We start from the raw sequence: 18,978 nt of genomic DNA on the forward strand, positions 1-18,978 counted from the left end.
AGATTACATGATGTCAAAAATCCCTTCCAAAATTACATCGCGACTCATAGATTCGTCTTTGATAACGAGTAAATAAAAGTAAATCTTTATTGAATTTTTCACAACGTAACATAGTAATTTTCCAAATGTAATGAGAGGACTTCCATTTAGCCCTTGATAAGATTGCTCGACAGAATAAAGATATGAATGATTAGGTAAATGCTTCTTCTTGATAAAGGAAACTGGACTCCCCGAATCTATGAGGCACGCTGCAATAAAGGAATTACTTGGCGAATCTACAAATGTATAATGAATTCTCTTACGAAATTGTTGCTGCTCTGGTTCGTACGGTTGAGTCCATTAGTTTCACGGCTGCCCTTCCTATCTGGACATTTGGCCGCCCAATGGTCCATGGATCCACAGATGAAACAAGAGCCTGGTACACGGTCCGGCCTGTTGCAGTCCTTCACCAGGTGTCCTTTAATGTTACATCTACGACAGCGCATCTCTTGGAGCTTGTTTGCTCCGCCAGTTTCGTTTTCATTTTTAGTTGCGCGTCGATTGTCCTCTAGATGTATCTCAGCGAAAGCAGCTAACATCTGCTTAGGGTTGGCGAAACATTGGATCCGTGCTTGAGTGCGTAATCCCTTGTCAGGTATACCCTCGATAACTTTATCAAGGAGCTCCTCTTCATCGATGTTAATATTGTTGGCTAACATTAGTTTGTCGTCCAGATAAACTGCAAACTTTTCGCCAAACTTCCAATTACGCTGTTCGAAATGACGACGCATTTGTTACTTGGACATTTTCTCTCCAAAAGCTGCCATTAACTGTTCGCATAGTACTGCTACTGGCTCGCGAATACGTGTAACCTCCGAATGAAGCCATGAATGCGTCTTGGCTTTCATCTTGCAAATGAATAGCATTCGTAAGTGAGTGTTGCCTATGCTATACACTTCACCGATATTTTTAAGCTGAGCCACCCACTTTTTGGAGCACGATTCGCCATTGAAGTCCATTAATACTTCCTTGTCAGTGAAAAAGCTATACCCATCGATTAGCCGTTTGAGTTGCCAGAGTATTGGTTTTGGCTTCGACTGTGGCGTTGCCATTGATGGGAATGCTGCTGTCATCGATATTCTCATTAGCTACGTTGTTATCGATAACATTGCCAGTGGCGTTGCCATTGTTTTCCGATTCTGGAAAGATCTGCCCAAATCGTGGCCATGCTCGATTCTAGGAATCAGCAGTTGAAGTTGTTGTAGTAATTGTTGAACCAACGCGACATCGTTGTTGTTGTTGAAATTGGAGTTTACCGCTTCTTGTTGTACGCTTCTCGGAATTGCGTCGCCAATGACGCTTCATTTAATTGGTATGGGTTAGGCTTCAATTGGATGTCGTCTAAATTATGCTCTGAATTATCATGTTCGTTCCAACCAGGTGGGGCAAGACCACGTGTTTCGACTGGCACACTATACAGACGAAGCACTAATTCGTTTCTTGAGCCGTTTGTTGGCATGTTTAAAGTTGATAGCCATTGTTTTAGTTGGTCGAGGGTTAAATCGGATAGTTGAACTGCGTTACTCATAGTTTTGGGTTAGGACCACTTCTGATATTGTAACAGGCTGTTTCGTTTGAATTGTTTATATATATATTTATTATAAGTAAATGTGATCTACGATTTTTATCCTCGTTAGCACGACCGATCGCAAGCTCGTTCAACCCAGACTGACTCGACGCCTCTCGTACTTCGCTCTCATTTAGAGACGAGCATGTTCTCTCTCTGAGACATGAGAGAGAGGTACTGCCGTCTTACGTGAGCAAGCCTGCTACATTAGGATCAACAGAAATAGTTCGAAATACTAATACAAATGGTCAACAATTCATTATACATTCAAAATCAGAGGCCAATTTTATCATAAAATGGGCTCACTCAATGGGCTCAAAAATTCGAATAATTTTTCGGAAAATCTTCAAAAACCGCATTTTTCTATTTCCCATACAAATTTTTTCTAAATAAAATTGAGAGTCAATTTGTATTATTGTGTAGTTCAATTCGCGTCGTTGAGATTAATATCGCGTTCTGAAACTCAACAAAAGTGAAGGTGAATCGCGAACGCGACAAAATTGAATGGTCTCAAAATACATAGTACATAAATAGTGTCGGCTTCGAGAAACTCAATTAGCTAACTTTAGTTGTTAATCTGTCAGTTGTTAATCTGTCAGTTGTTAAATCTTAAGTTTTGTCACAAATTAAATTATAAATATTAAGTTAATTTCTGAACGCAATCATAATATTTGACATTAAATTTGACAACCAACTAAATGTCAATCCATCCTGTCGCATTTCAGAGCACGGAAAAAGTATTATTATATCTATCTTTGTGGCTAAGTGCGCGAGAACTTTCTTTACTTTGGTGATCCTTTGTGATAGTGACATTCCAAGTAATGTGCTCTTTTCTGTGATAGTGACACTTTACTGCTAAATGAGTGGGAAATTTTTTCATTTTGATTAATTACAATTTACGATGCCGAGGAGAAGACTTTGGTCGTCGTAGTCAATCAAATGTGGGAAGAGCTACCTCATGTGTTAACGCACTGATGACAGAGACAGACAGATCAAGAAAATAGTCGTATTGCTATGTCAGAATTGCGTTCTTTAGTAATTGACAATGTAGGAGATAGGCTTAGAATGCAACGAAATCGTGCATATCAAACACAACAACAGCAAGCTAGACATAATGAAATTGAGCGAATCCGCAGACGAAGTGCTCCAGTGATACTTGAACGAACTGCATTCCACTATGATCCGGCAATTGATTATTGTGCCGACAAAACGGTAACAATTGCGGAAATGAAAATTTGTAAATATTATAAGGCGTTAAAATACACTGGTGAATCTAAGGTAGCGATATGGCTGTCTTCGGTGTAACCGATACAAATGATGAAATATCACAGTACCAGATGGGTCGCTATGTAAGCAACAAAGCTATTTGGCGTATTTTTTCATTTGCGATTCATGAAGGACCCCTACAGTATTCCATTTGGCAGTCCATTTAGAAAATAATCAACGAGTTTATTTTAATGAATCTAACGTGGCAGACAGGGCGGCACATCCACCGTCGACAACATTAACAAGTTTCTTCTCAGTCTGTCAAACTGATGATTTTACTCGCACTTTGCTGTATGCTGACATGCCACGCTATTACACATGGAACGCATCATCGAAATCGTTGAAGGACATCCATGTGTATTTGCTTCAGCGGCTCTGGGTCGCATCTACACAGTACATCCAAATAACGATGAATGTTATTATTTGCGGTTGTTGTTAGTGAATGTTCGTGGTCCGACATCGTTTAAACAACTGAGAACAGTAATGGACAGCTGTGTGCGACTTACCGTGAGGCATGTCAACTATTACATTTACTTGAAAACGATTCGCACTGAGATGATACGCTCAAGGATTCCGTAATATCTTCGTCGCCTCATCAAATTCGTACATTGTTTGCGATTATCATATCGAAATGTTTCCCCTCGAATCCAAAAGATTTGTGGGTTAAGTATAGAGATGACATGTCTGAGGATGTTTTGCATCGTGCGCGCCGTCAAACTTTGAATCCTACACTACAAATGACTGAAGAAATTTACAATTACACATTGATCATGATAGAAGATATGTGTTTATTGATGACAAATAAAGTATTGTCGTGTTTGGGAATAACAGCACCCAATCGTGATATGCACGATGCATTAAACCACAAGTTGCAAAGAGAACATCAGTACGACATTGAAGCATTGGCCGAAACAGTTCGTACAAATGTTCCACAATTAAATCAACAACAAAGAACTGCGTACGACACTTTGATAGAAGCTGTGAACATTCCATCTGGTGGAATTTATTTCCTTGATGCTCCCGGAGGAACCGGGAAAACGGTTTTAATTTCATTGCTTTTGGCGAGAATAAGATCGCGAAACTGGAATAGCTGCAACTCTGCTAGAACGCGGGCGAACTGCACATTCTGCCTTGAAATTACAACTAAACATGCAAATCACCGAAACACCAATTTGCAACATCGCCAAAAATAGCGCAATGGCCAAGATCCACAGGTATGCAAATTGATTGTTTGGGATGAATGCACAATGGCCACAAGAGGTCACTGGAGGCACTGGACAGAACGTTGAAAGATCTTCGTGACAACCAAAACATTTTCGGTGGGGCCATGATTCTGTTGTCAGGTGATTTTCGTCAGACTCTTCAAGTTATTCCCGATCAAATGTTGCTGATGAACTAAATGCATGCCTAAAATCATCAAATTTGTGGCAGTTCGTAAAGACACTCCACTTAACAACTAATATGCGAGTATTTTTGCAACAAGATGAAACTGCAAATGTGTTTGCGAAGCAGTTGTTAGACATTGAAAATAATAAAGTTGCAGTGGACACATCGTCCTGATTCATCACATTACCTACCATTAATTAGATTTGTAGGGAATTTATGTGGTTCGTTTGGCATTGGCAGCAGTGAGCCCTTTTTATGATAAAACTGGCCTCTGATTTTGAATGTATAATTGAGTTGTTGACCATTTGTATTAGTATTTCGAACTATTTCTGTTGATCCTAACGATATCATTTGAAAGCATGAATTGAATCTTCGAATTGAATCTTCGAATTGACTTCAGGAAGACGTTAGAATCTGGATCCATGTCGATAAGAAATCCGTTTAATGGTTCAGGTGGTGTTTCAATTTCAGGTAGTTGCACTTTTCCTGACGCGCATACATTCCAGCTGGCTCATTTTTGAATTTCAGAGCATGACAATGCGGACATTCTCGTCCATAGAACCGAATGAAGTTACTTGGAAGCGGACAATGTATTTTTAAGTGTTCGCTAGAAAATGTCATATTTCTAGTGTTTCCCCATAAAGCAGGAAACACAATGGCTCTGTTGGCGGGACCAATAATAACAATTTTAATTTACCAATTCAATTCATGCTTTCAAATGATATCGTTAGTGTAATAGGCTGTTTCGTTTGAATTGTTTATATATATATTTATTATAAGTAAATGTGATCTATGATTTTATCCTCGTTAGCATGACCGATCGCAAGCTCGTTCAACCCAGACTGACTCGGACGCTCTCTCGTATTCGCTCTCATTTAGAGACGAGCATGTTCTCTCTCTGAGACATGAGAGAGAGGTACTACCGTCTTACGTGAGCAAGCCTGATACAATTCGGCCGTCCTGACAAAATAAGATCTCCTGATCTTGGGTGGTATACATTTTTCATATCTTACGAGCTATACATTTTTATTTTTTTTGTTTATATTTACAAACTATTACATACATTTTTTCTTTTATTTATATCTTACATCAATTATTAAAACAAAAGTTTATGATTACATTAAGTCAACTATTTCAAGTTCTAACCAGGGCTTAATATTTTGGCCACACCATACTCTCTGATAAGGGTTACGTTAAAGTTGAAATCCCTTACATCCTTCAGTAAAAATCTGTTGTTTTTCAGGACTTTATCTACTACATATGGTCCTTTGTTTTTGGTATTAATTTTCGAGATATTCCCGTTGTACTGTCCCGTTGTACTTTTAACCATGACATGGTCCCCTATTTTATATTCTTTTTGCCCTGTTCTTTTACTATTGTAATACCTTTCATTGGATGCTTGTGCTTTTTGCTGGTTTAACGCTGCATTCTTTCTTATCATTTCAAGGTTTATTTGATTTTCTGTATTTCTTAGCTTTTAATCTCTTCTTTCAGTTCGTCTGTAACTAGTCCTCTTTGTTCTATGCCAAATAACACTATACTGGGGTATTGTTTTATACTTCTGTGAATTGTATTATTTAAAGCATACTCTACGTTTTCGACAACCGTATCCCAATAATTCCCTTATCTGGATCTGTCAACTTTGCCAGCATAGGCCTAGACTCCTGTTTATTCTTTCTACTTGCCCATTGGCCTGAGGGAACCCGTTGCTATTTTAATGTGCTGCACTTTTTTTCAACCAAAAAAGATTCGAATTCAGACGAAGTGAAACAACTCCCTCTGTCAGATATTATGCATTTCGGCCTGCTATAACTTCTAAAATACGCTTTTAAAGCATCTATTGCTTCTTTTGTTTTTGTGGTTTTTGTTGTATATAGCCTAACGAATTTCGTAAAACCGTCTACTACTGCAAATATGTGTTTTTTAGACCTTCCAGCTTCTATTGGTCCATAGTGATCGATATGGATTAACTCGAAAGGTTTATCGCCTTTCAGTATACTGTTCAGAAATCCATCGCCTTTGCCGCATTTAGGTGAGAATACTATGCATCTCAGACAATTTCTATATGTCTCGTTGCTTTATCCTTAAGACTTGGGAACCAATAACTTTTGCCTATTGCGTCCAACATTTTGTGTCTACCTACATGGCCTAATTCGTCGTGGTATTTGTATAAAACGTGATTTTCCATTTCTTTTGGAACGTAGAACAATATTTTTTTTGTCATTGGACTTTCGGTATAATACTCCGTTTCTCATTTCAAACAATTTGTGCTCTGATTTTTCTAGCATTTCTTTAGTTTTTTCAGTTCTAAGTCTTTTGCTTGGCAAATAACTAGGTTGTGCTCGAAGCTATTCGGTTCTATTACCATGATATTGGTGCATCTGCTTAACGCGTCTACGTGCTGCATTTGCTTCCCTGATCTATGCGCTAACTCGTAGTCGTACTCTTGGAGTTCAAGAGTCAATATCTTATTTAGTGTAAGAGTCAGAGAATTGCAGTCAGTTAAATTTTAAATTTCTTTCCTGGACATAAATCCTAAATCTGCGCAGGGAGTACACAATCGCTAACGTTTCGAGTTCAAAACTGTGATACTTCGACTCAACCTCGCTTGTTCTCTTCGAAAAATAAAATATTGGGTGTAGTTTTTTATCCGCTTTCTTTTGTAATAAGACCCCCCCAACCAACCTAATGCGCTTGCATCACAATGAAGCTCTGTATCGTCTCTGGGTCATATATCGCCAATACTGGTGCTTCCAATAGTATTTGCTTCAAGTTGAGAAAGCATTCTAATTCCTCTTTTCCGAATTGAAATTCTTTGTCTTTTATAATCCTTCTAAAGTAGGAGCACAAACCTAAGAAACTTTTCACTGCGTGTACATTGCCTGGCACTGGAAAGTTTTTTACTGCATCCAAACCTTTATCGTCAGCACATATTTTGTTTTCTGTGATTTTATATCCCAGGTTTTTATACTTGACATGAAAAACTCGCATTTGTCCATTCGTAGTCTTAATTTGTTTCTTACTACCTATCAAAACTTCTTCTAGAGTCTGTAGGTGCTCGGTTGTATTTGCACTGACTATCATTATATCATCCATGTATACTAGGACCTGCCCTTTTCTGATCATGTCTTCAAAAATTCGGTTTAAAACCTTTGGAAAACATGTGATGCATTCTTGATCCCATTGGCATTCTTAGGAACTCGTATTGACCAAGCGGCGTGATGAAAGACGTGTATTTTACTGACTCTTCTCTTTTACTCTTCTCTTATATATTCATCTAACAATTTCTGTAGTTTTTCCTTTTCAGAATATGATAACCGTCTTGGTGCGTAACTAAATGGTTTGCAATTTTCTAGGTTTAATTTCATTTCACATCTGATATTCGGTTTATCCGGTCTTTGCGCATTCACATACCTATCACTGACTAGCTTATCAAAACTCTTAGCCGTTTTATAATCTATGTTTTCACCGATCACGTATTCTGGTTCTAAGTTTTCATTGTCTATGTAAAAAATTTCTAACAATCTCCTTCAAAGTTATCTCCCATATTTGTTTCAGACTCCTACGGGGTTCCTTTAATTTAATTTCTTTAATCCTATACTTTTCCTCATTTGTACCTTTAATGATATTCTTTTCAAACTCTAAAGTCATTTCTTTATCTATGCATGTCCTTTTGTTAATAACATTGTATTCAATAATTTCCTTATCTGCTTTAACATTTTCTGTATTAATTTTATCATTTGCATTAATATTTTTGTTTTCTGTATTACCCGTTACACTTATATTAACAATTTCATTTTCCATATGTTCTGACGTCAACATTCCAATTTCTTTAAAATTAACTTTTCTTACGTTATCGTGGCTTTGAGAAGTTACTAGCGCACTTTTTTCAAAAGAATCTAAATCCAATTTAAGATTACATGATGTCAAAAAATCCCTTCCAAAAATTACATCGCGACTCATAGATTCGTCTTTGATAACGAGTAAATAAAAGTAATCTTTATTGAATTTTTCACAACGTAACATAGTAATTTTCCAAATGTAATGAGAGGACTTCCATTTAGCCCTTAATAAGATTGCTCGACAGAATAAAGATATGAATGATTAGGTAAATGTTTCTTCTTGATTAAGGAAACTGGACTCCCCGAATCTATGAGGCACGCTGCAATAAAGGAATTACTTGGCGAATCTACAAAATGTATAATGAATTCTCTTACGAAATTGTTGCTGCTCTGGTTCGTACGGTTGAGTCCATTAGTTTCACGGCTGCCCTTCCTATCTGGACATTTGGCCGCCCAATGGTCCATGGATCCACAGATGAAACAAGAGCCTGGTACACGGTCCGGCCTGTTGCAGTCCTTCACCAGGTGTCCTTTAATGTTACATCTACGACAGCGCATCTCTTGGAGCTTGTTTGCTCTGCCAGTTTCGTTTTCATTTTTAGTTGCGCGTCGAATGTCCTCTAGATGTATCTCAGCGAAAGCAGCTAACATCTGCTTAGGGTTGGCGAAACATTGGATCCGTGCTTGAGTGCGTAATCCCTTGTCAGGTATACCCTCGATAACTTTATCAAGGAGCTCCTCTTCATCGATGTTAATATTGTTGGCTAACATTAGTTTGTCGTCCAGATAAACTGCAAACTTTTCGCCAAACTTCCAATTACGCTGTTCGAAATGACGACGCATTTGTTACTTGGACATTTTCTCTCCAAAAGCTGCCATTAACTGTTCGCATAGTACTGCTACTGGCTCGCGAATACGTGTAACCTCCGAATGAAGCCATGAATGCTCTTGGCTTTCATCTTGCAAATGAATAGCATTCGTAAGTGAGTGTTGCCTATGTTATACACTTCACCGATATTTTTAAGCTGAGCCACCCACTTTTTGGAGCACGATTCGCCATTGAGTCTATTAATACTTCCTTTGCCAGTGAAAAAGCTATACCCATCGATTCGCCGTTTGAGTTGCCAGAGTATTGGTTTTGGCTTCGACTGTGGCGTTGCCATTGATGGGAATGCTGCTGTCATCGATATTCTCATTATCTACGTTGTTATCGATAACATTGCCAGTGGCGTTGCCATTGTTTTCCGATTCTGGAAAGATCTGCCCAAATCGTGGCCATGCTCGATTCTAGGAATCAGCAGTTGAAGTTGTTGTAGTAATTGTTGAACCAACGCGACATCGTTGTTGTTGTTGAAATTGGAGTTTACCGCTTCTTGTTGTACGCTTCTCGGAATTGCGTCGCCAATTGACGCTTCATTTAATTGGTATGGGTTAGGCTTCAATTGGATGTCGTCTAAATTATGCTCTGAATTATCATGTTCGTTCCAACCAGGTGGGGCAAGACCACGTGTTTCGACTGGCACACTATACAGACGAAGCACTAATTCGTTTCTTGAGCCGTTTGTTGGCATGTTTAAAGTTGATAGCCATTGTTTTAGTTGGTCGAGGGTTAAATCGGATAGTTGAACTGCGTTACTCATAGTTTTGGGTTAGGACCACTTCTGATATTGTAACAGGCTGTTTCGTTTGAATTGTTTATATATATATTTATTATAAGTAAATGTGATCTACGATTTTTATCCTCGTTAGCACGACCGATTCGCAAGCTCGTTCAACCCAGACTGACTCGACGCACTCTCGTACTTCGCTCTCATTTAGAGACGAGCATGTTCTCTCTCTGAGACATGAGAGAGAGGTACTGCCGTCTTACGTGAGCAAGCCTGCTACATTAGGATCAACAGAAATAGTTCGAAATACTAATACAAATGGTCAACAATTCAATTATACATTCAAAATCAGAGGCCAATTTTATCATAAAATGGGCTCACTCAATGGGCTCAAAAATTCGAATAATTTTTCGGAAAATCTTCAAAAACCGCATTTTTCTATTTCCCATACAAATTTTTTCTAAATAAAATTGAGAGTCAATTTGTAATTTATTACCTGCTAAGTCAATTCCGTACGCGTTGGGGATTATCGCGTTCTGAAACTCAACAAAAGTGAAGGTGAATCGCGAACGCGACAAAATTGAATGGTCTCAAAATACATAGTACATAAATAGTGTCGGCTTCGAGAAACTCAATTTTAGCTAACTTTAGTTGTTAATCTGTCAGTTGTTAATCTGTCAGTTGTTAAATCTTAAGTTTTGTCACAAATTAAATTATAAATATTAAGTTAAATTTCTGAACGCAATCATAATATTTGACATTAAATTTGACAACCAACTAAAATGTCAATCCATCCTGTCGCATTTCAGAGCACGGAAAAAAGTATTATTAGATATTATATCTATCTTTGTGGCTAAGTGCGCGAGAACTTTCTTTACTTTGGTGATCCTTTGTGATAGTGACATTCCAAGTAATGTGCTCTTTTCTGTGATAGTGACACTTTACTGCTAAATGAGTGGGAAATTTTTTCATTTTGATTAATTACAATTTACGATGCCGAGGAGAAGACTTTGGTCGTCGTAGTCAATCAAATGTGGGAAGAGCTACCTCATGTGTTAACCGCACTGATGACCAGAGACAGACAGATCAAGAAAATAGTCGTATTGCTATGTCAGAATTGCGTTCTTTAGTAATTGACAATGTAGGAGATAGGCTTAGAATGCAACGAAATCGTGCACATCAAACACAACAACAGCAAGCTAGACATAATGAAATTGAGCGAATCCGCAGACGAAGTGCTCCAGTGATACTTGAACGAACTGCATTCCACTATGATCCGGCAATTGATTATTGTGCCGACAAAACGGTAACAATTGCGGAAATGAAAATTTGTAAATATTATAAGGCGTTAAAATACACTGGTGAATCTAAGGTAGCGATATGGCTGTCTTCGGTGTAACCGATACAAATGATGAAATATCACAGTACCAGATGGGTCGCTATGTAAGCAACAAAGCTATTTGGCGTATTTTTTCATTTGCGATTCATGAAGGACCCCCTACAGTATTCCATTTGGCAGTCCATTTAGAAAATAATCAACGAGTTTATTTTAATGAATCTAACGTGGCAGACAGGGCGGCACATCCACCGTCGACAACATTAACAAGTTTCTTCTCAGTCTGTCAAACTGATGATTTTACTCGCACTTTGCTGTATGCTGACATGCCACGCTATTACACATGGAACGCATCATCGAAATCGTTGAAGGACATCCATGTGTATTTGCTTCAGCGGCTCTGGGTCGCATCTACACAGTACATCCAAATAACGATGAATGTTATTATTTGCGGTTGTTGTTAGTGAATGTTCGTGGTCCGACATCGTTTAAACAACTGAGAACAGTTAATGGACAGCTGTGTGCGACTTACCGTGAGGCATGTCAACTATTACATTTACTTGAAAACGATTCGCACTGAGATGATACGCTCAAGGATTCCGTAATATCTTCGTCGCCTCATCAAATTCGTACATTGTTTGCGATTATCATATCGAAATGTTTCCCCTCGAATCCAAAAGATTTGTGGGTTAAGTATAGAGATGACATGTCTGAGGATGTTTTGCATCGTGCGCGCCGTCAAACTTTGAATCCTACACTACAAATGACTGAAGAAATTTACAATTACACATTGATCATGATAGAAGATATGTGTTTATTGATGACAAATAAAGTATTGTCGTGTTTGGGAATAACAGCACCCAATCGTCATATGCACGATGCATTAAACCACAAGTTGCAAAGAGAACATCAGTACGACATTGAAGCATTGGCCGAAACAGTTCGTACAAATGTTCCACAATTAAATCAACAACAAAGAACTGCGTACGACACTTTGATAGAAGCTGTGAACATTCGATCTGGTGGAATTTATTTCCTTGATGCTCCCGGAGGAACCGGGAAAACGGTTTTAATTTCATTGCTTTTGGCGAGAATAAGATCGCGAAACTGGAATAGCTGCAACTCTGCTAGAACGCGGGCGAACTGCACATTCTGCCTTGAAATTACAACTAAACATGCAAATCACCGAAACACCAATTTGCAACATCGCCAAAAATAGCGCAATGGCCAAGATCCCACAGGTATGCAAATTGATTGTTTGGGATGAATGCACAATGGCCACAAGAGGTCACTGGAGGCACTGGACAGAACGTTGAAAGATCTTCGTGACAACCAAAACATTTTCGGTGGGGCCATGATTCTGTTGTCAGGTGATTTTCGTCAGACTCTTCAAGTTATTCCCCGATCAAATGTTGCTGATGAACTAAATGCATGCCTAAAATCATCAAATTTGTGGCAGTTCGTAAAGACACTCCACTTAACAACTAATATGCGAGTATTTTTGCAACAAGATGAAACTGCAAATGTGTTTGCGAAGCAGTTGTTAGACATTGAAAATAATAAAGTTGCAGTGGACACATCGTCCTGATTCATCACATTACCTACCCATTAATTAGATTTGTAGGAATTTATGTGGTTCGTTTGGCATTGGCAGCAGTGAGCCCATTTTATGATAAAACTGGCCTCTGATTTTGAATGTATAATTGAGTTGTTGACCATTTGTATTAGTATTTCGAACTATTTCTGTTGATCCTAACGATATCATTTGAAAGCATGAATTGAATCTTCGAATTGAATCTTCGAATTGACTTCAGGAAGACGTTAGAATCTGGATCCATGTCGATAAGAAATCCGTTTAATGGTTCAGGTGGTGTTTCAATTTCAGGTAGTTGCACTTTTCCTGACGCGCATACATTCCAGCTGGCTCATTTTTGAATTTCAGAGCATGACAATGCGGACATTCCTCGTCCATAGAACCGAATGAAGTTACTTGGAAGCGGACAATGTATTTTTAAGTGTTCGCTAGAAAATGTCATATTTCTAGTGTTTCCCCATAAAGCAGGAAACACAATGGCTCTGTTGGCGGGACCAATAATAACAATTTTAATTTACCAATTCAATTCATGCTTTCAAATGATATCGTTAGTGTAATAGGCTGTTTCGTTTGAATTGTTTATATATATATTTATTATAAGTAAATGTGATCTATGATTTTTATCCTCGTTAGCATGACCGATCCGCAAGCTCGTTCAACCCAGACTGACTCGACGCTCTCTCGTACTTCGCTCTCATTTAGAGACGAGCATGTTCTCTCTCTGAGACATGAGAGAGAGGTACTACCGTCTTACGTGAGCAAGCCTGATACAATTCGGCCGTCCTGACAAAATAAGATCTCCTGATCTTGGGTGGTATACATTTTTTCATATCTTACGAGCTATACATTTTTATTTTTTTTGTTTATATTTTACAAACTATTACATACATTTTTTCTTTTATTTATATCTTACATCAATTATTAAAACAAAAGTTTATGATTACATTAAAGTCAACTATTTCAAGTTCTTAACCAGGGCTTAATATTTTGGCCACACCATACTCTCTGATAAGGGTTACGTTAAAGTTGAAATCCCTCTACATCCTTCAGTAAAATCTGTTGTTTTTCAGGACTTTATCTACTACATATGGTCCTTTGTTTTTTGGTATTAATTTTCGAGATATTCCCGTTGTACTGTCCCGTTGTACTTTTAACCATGACATGGTCCCCTATTTTATATTCTTTTTGCCCTGTTCTTTTACTATTGTAATACCTTTCATTGGATGCTTGTGCTTTTTGCTGGTTTAACGCTGCATTCTTTCTTATCATTTCAAGGTTTATTTGATTTTCTGTATTTCTTAGCTCTTTAATCTCTTCTTTCAGTTCGTCTGTAACTAGTCCTCTTTGTTCTATGCCAAATAACACTATACTGGGGTATTGTTTTATACTTCTGTGAATTGTATTATTTAAAGCATACTCTACGTTTTCGACAACCGTATCCCAATAATTCCCCTTATCTGGATCTGTCAACTTTGCCAGCATAGGCCCTAGACTCCTGTTTATTCTTTCTACTTGCCCATTGGCCTGAGGGGAACCCGTTGCTATTTTAATGTGCTGCACCTTTTTTTCAACCAAAAAGATTCGAATTCAGACGAAGTGAAACAACTCCCTCTGTCAGATATTATGCATTTCGGCCTGCTATAACTTCTAAAATACGCTTTTAAAGCATCTATTGCTTCTTTTGTTTTTGTGGTTTTTGTTGTATATAGCCTAACGAATTTCGTAAAACCGTCTACTACTGCAAATATGTGTTTTTTAGACCTTCCAGCTTCTATTGGTCCATAGTGATCGATATGGATTAACTCGAAAGGTTTATCGCCTTTCAGTATACTGTTCAGAAATCCATCGCCTTTGCCGCATTTAGGTGAGAATACTATGCATCTCAGACAATTTTCTATATGTCTCGTTGCTTTATCCTTAAGACTTGGGAACCAATAACTTTTGCCTATTGCGTCCAACATTTTGTGTCTACCTACATGGCCTAATTCGTCGTGGTATTTGTATAAAACGTGATTTTCCATTTCTTTTGGAACGTAGAACAATATTTTTTTGTCATTGGACTTTCGGTATAATACTCCGTTTCTCATTTCAAACAATTTGTGCTCTGATTTTTCTAGCATTTCCTTTAGTTTTTTCAGTTCTAAGTCTTTTGCTTGGCAAATAACTAGGTTGTGCTCGAAGCTATTCGGTTCTATTACCATGATATTGGTGCATCTGCTTAACGCGTCTACGTGCTGCATTTGCTTCCCTGATCTATGCGCTAACTCGTAGTCGTACTCTTGGAGTTCAAGAGTCAATATCTTATTTAGTGTAAGAGTCAGAGAATTGCAGTCAGTTAAAATTTTAAATTTCTTTCCTTGGACATAAATCCTAATCTGCGCAGGGAGTACACAATCGCTAACGTTTCGAGTTCAAAACTGTGATACTTCGACTCAACCTCGCTTGTTCTCTTCGAAAAATAAAATATTGGGTGTAGTTTTTTATCCGCTTTCTTTTGTAATAAGACCCCCCCAACCCAACCTAATGCGCTTGCATCACAATGAAGCTCTGTATCGTCTCTGGGGTCATATATCGCCAATACTGGTGCTTCCAATAGTATTTGCTTCAAGTTGAGAAAGCATTCTAATTCCTCTTTTCCGAATTGAAATTCTTTGTCTTTTATAATCCTTCTAAAGTAGGAGCACAAACCTAAGAAACTTTTCACTGCGTGTACATTGCCTGGCACTGGAAAGTTTTTTACTGCATCCAAACCTTTATCGTCAGCACATATTTTGTTTTCTGTGATTTTATATCCCAGGTATTTTATACTTGACATGAAAAACTCGCATTTGTCCATTCGTAGTCTTAATTTGTTTCTTACTAACCTATCAAAAACTTCTTCTAGAGTCTGTAGGTGCTCGGTTGTATTTGCACTGACTATCATTATATCATCCATGTATACTAGGACCTGCCCTTTTCTGATCATGTCTTCAAAAATTCGGTTTAAAACCTTTGGAAAACATGTGATGCATTCTTGATCCCCATTGGCATTCTTAGGAACTCGTATTGACCAAGCGGCGTGATGAAAGACGTGTATTTTACTGACTCTTCTCTTTTACTCTTCTCTTATATATTCATCTAACAATTTCTGTAGTTTTTCCTTTTCAGAATATGATAACCGTCTTGGTGCGTAACTAAATGGTTTGCAATTTTCTAGGTTTAATTTCATTTCACATCTGATATTCGGTTTATCCGGTCTTTGCGCATTCACATACCTATCACTGACTAGCTTATCAAAACTCTTAGCCGTTTTATAATCTATGTTTTCACCGATCACGTATTCTGGTTCTAAGTTTTCATTGTCTATGTAAAAAATTTCTAACAATCTCCTCTCAAAGTTATCTCCCATATTTGTTTCAGACTCTCTACGGGGTTCCTTTAATTTAATTTCTTTAATCCTATACTTTTCCTCATTTGTACCTTTAATGATATTCTTTTCAAACTCTAAAGTCATTTCTTTATCTATGCATGTCCTTTTGTTAATAACATTGTATTCAATAATTTCCTTATCTGCTTTAACATTTTCTGTATTAATTTTATCATTTGCATTAATATTTTTGTTTTCTGTATTACCCGTTACACTTATATTAACAATTTCATTTTCCATATGTTCTGACGTCAACATTCCAATTTCTTTAAAATTAACTTTTCTTACGTTATCGTGGCTTTGAGAAGTTACTAGCGCACTTTTTTCAAAAGAATCTAAATCCAATTTAAGATTACATGATGTCAAAAATCCCTTCCAAAAATTACATCGCGACTCATAGATTCGTCTTTGATAACGAGTAAATAAAAGTAAATCTTTATTGAATTTTTCACAACGTAACATAGTAATTTTCCAAATGTAATGAGAGGACTTCCATTTAGCCCTTAATAAGATTGCTCGACAGAATAAAGATATGAATGATTAGGTAAATGTTTCTTCTTGATTAAGGAAACTGGACTCCCCGAATCTATGAGGCACGCTGCAATAAAGGAATTACTTGGCGAATCTACAAAATGTATAATGAATTCTCTTACGAAATTGTTGCTGCTCTGGTTCGTACGGTTGAGTCCATTAGTTTCACGGCTGCCCTTCCTATCTGGACATTTGGCCGCCCAATGGTCCATGGATCCACAGATGAAACAAGAGCCTGGTACACGGTCCGGCCTGTTGCAGTCCTTCACCAGGTGTCCTTTAATGTTACATCTACGACAGCGCATCTCTTGGAGCTTGTTTGCTCTGCCAGTTTCGTTTTCATTTTTAGTTGCGCGTCGAATGTCCTCTAGATGTATCTCAGCGAAAGCAGCTAACATCTGCTTAGGGTTGGCGAAACATTGGATCCGTGCTTGAGTGCGTAATCCCTTGTCAGGTATACCCTCGATAACTTTATCAAGGAGCTCCTCTTCATCGATGTTAATATTGTTGGCTAACATTAGTTTGTCGTCCAGATAAACTGCAAACTTTTCGCCAAACTTCCAATTACGCTGTTCGAAATGACGACGCATTTGTTACTTGGACATTTTCTCTCCAAAAGCTGCCATTAACTGTTCGCATAGTACTGCTACTGGCTCGCGAATACGTGTAACCTCCGAATGAAGCCATGAATGCATCTTGCCTTTCATCTTGCAAATGAATAGCATTCGTAAGTGAGTGTTGCCTATGTTATACACTTCACCGATATTTTTAAGCTGAGCCACCCACTTTTTGGAGCACGATTCGCCATTGAAGTCTATTAATACTTCCTTCGCCAGTGAAAAAGCTATACCCATCGATTCGCCGTTTGAGTTGCCAGAGTATTGGTTTTTGGCTTCGACTGTGGCGTTGCCATTGATGGGAATGCTGCTGTCATCGATATTCTCATTATCTACGTTGTTATCGATAACATTGCCAGTGGCGTTGCCATTGTTTTCCGAATTCTGGAAAGATCTGCCCAAATCGTGGCCATGCTCGATTCTAGGAATCAGCAGTTGAAGTTGTTGTAGTAATTGTTGAACCAACGCGACATCGTTGTTGTTGTTGAAATTGGAGTTTACCGCTTCTTGTTGTACGCTTCTCGGAATTGCGTCGCCAATTGACGCTTCATTTAATTGGTATGGGTTAGGCTTCAATTGGATGTCGTCTAAATTATGCTCTGAATTATCATGTTCGTTCCAACCAGGTGGGGCAAGACCACGTGTTTCGACTGGCACACTATACAGACGAAGCACTAATTCGTTTCTTGAGCCGTTTGTTGGCATGTTTAAAGTTGATAGCCATTGTTTTAGTTGGTCGAGGGATAAATCGGATAGTTCAACTGCGTTACTCATAGTTTTGGGTTAGGACCACTTCTGATATTGTAACAGGCTGTTTCGTTTGAATTGTTTATATATATATTTATTATAAGTAAATGTGATCTACGATTTTTATCCTCGTTAGCACGACCGATTCGCAAGCTCGTTCAACCCAGACTGACTCGACGCACTCTCGTACTTCGCTCTCATTTAGAGACGAGCATGTTCTCTCTCTGAGACATGAGAGAGAGGTACTGCCGTCTTACGTGAGCAAGCCTGCTACATTAGGATCAACAGAAATAGTTCGAAATACTAATACAAATGGTCAACAATTCAATTATACATTCAAAATCAGAGGCCAATTTTATCATAAAATGGGCTCACTCAATGGGCTCAAAAATTCGAATAATTTTTCGGAAAATCTTCAAAAAACCGCATTTTTCTATTTCCCATACAAATTTTTTCTAAATAAAATTGAGAGTCAATTTGTAATTTATTACCGCTGCATAAAGTTCAAATTCGCGTACGCGTTGGAGGATCTAATATCGCGTTCTGAAACTCAACAAAAGTGAAGGTGAATCGCGAACGCGACAAAATTGAATGGTCTCAAAATACATAGTACATAAATAGTGTCGGCTTCGAGAAACTCAATTTTAGCTAACTTTAGTTGTTAATCTGTCAGTTGTTAATCTGTCAGTTGTTAAATCTTAAGTTTTGTCACAAATTAAATTATAAATATTAAGTTAAATTTCTGAACGCAATCATAATATTTGACATTAAATTTGACAACCAACTAAAATGTCAATCCATCCTGTCGCATTTCAGAGCACGGAAAAAAGTATTATTACGATATTATATCTATCTTTGTGGCTAAGTGCGCGAGAACTTTCTTTACTTTGGTGATCCTTTGTGATAGTGACATTCCAAGTAATGTGCTCTTTTCTGTGATAGTGACACTTTACTGCTAAATGAGTGGGAAATTTTTTCATTTTGATTAATTACAATTTACGATGCCGAGGAGAAGACTTTGGTCGTCGTAGTCAATCAAA

At 37.9% G+C, this 18,978-nt stretch overlaps 3 protein-coding genes across 7 annotated transcripts; all 3 read right to left on the reverse strand.

Moving 5' to 3' along the window:
* Positions 1 to 207: 207 nt before the first annotated feature.
* LOC124461696 (CCHC-type zinc finger nucleic acid binding protein-like) lies at positions 208 to 493 on the reverse strand. The gene is made up of 2 exons (XM_047013201.1): positions 303 to 493; positions 208 to 248 (listed from the first exon to the last, which is right to left on the reverse strand). Exons 1-2 carry the CDS (start codon positions 483 to 485, stop codon positions 237 to 239), a joined length of 195 nt encoding a protein of 64 aa, XP_046869157.1. The 5' UTR covers positions 486 to 493; the 3' UTR covers positions 208 to 236.
* Positions 494 to 8,235: 7,742 nt separating this feature from the next.
* Positions 8,236 to 9,039, reverse strand: LOC124461695. Of its 3 annotated transcripts, none has more exons than XM_047013200.1 (2): positions 8,476 to 9,039; positions 8,236 to 8,393 (listed from the first exon to the last, which is right to left on the reverse strand). In XM_047013200.1, exons 1-2 carry the CDS (start codon positions 8,941 to 8,943, stop codon positions 8,385 to 8,387), a joined length of 477 nt encoding a protein of 158 aa, XP_046869156.1. In that variant the 5' UTR covers positions 8,944 to 9,039; the 3' UTR covers positions 8,236 to 8,384. The 3 variants fall into 3 exon arrangements, with proteins under 3 accessions (XP_046869156.1, XP_046869154.1, XP_046869155.1); XM_047013198.1 differs by having other exon boundaries at positions 8,236 to 8,408; XM_047013199.1 differs by having other exon boundaries at positions 8,236 to 8,420.
* Positions 9,040 to 16,453: 7,414 nt separating this feature from the next.
* Positions 16,454 to 17,515, reverse strand: LOC124461693. 3 transcript variants are annotated; one of them, XM_047013197.1, is made up of 2 exons: positions 16,697 to 17,515; positions 16,454 to 16,614 (listed from the first exon to the last, which is right to left on the reverse strand). In XM_047013197.1, the coding sequence occupies exons 1-2, from the start codon at positions 17,162 to 17,164 to the stop codon at positions 16,606 to 16,608; spliced, it is 477 nt and encodes a 158-aa protein (XP_046869153.1). In that variant the 5' UTR covers positions 17,165 to 17,515; the 3' UTR covers positions 16,454 to 16,605. The 3 variants fall into 3 exon arrangements, with proteins under 3 accessions (XP_046869153.1, XP_046869151.1, XP_046869152.1); XM_047013195.1 differs by having other exon boundaries at positions 16,454 to 16,629; XM_047013196.1 differs by having other exon boundaries at positions 16,454 to 16,641.
* Between the last annotated feature and the right edge of the window lie 1,463 nt (positions 17,516 to 18,978).

The sequence above is a fragment of the Drosophila willistoni genome, unplaced genomic scaffold, assembly GCF_018902025.1.
Source record: "Drosophila willistoni isolate 14030-0811.24 unplaced genomic scaffold, UCI_dwil_1.1 Seg6.1, whole genome shotgun sequence".
Classification (NCBI taxonomy): domain Eukaryota; kingdom Metazoa; phylum Arthropoda; class Insecta; order Diptera; family Drosophilidae; genus Drosophila; species Drosophila willistoni.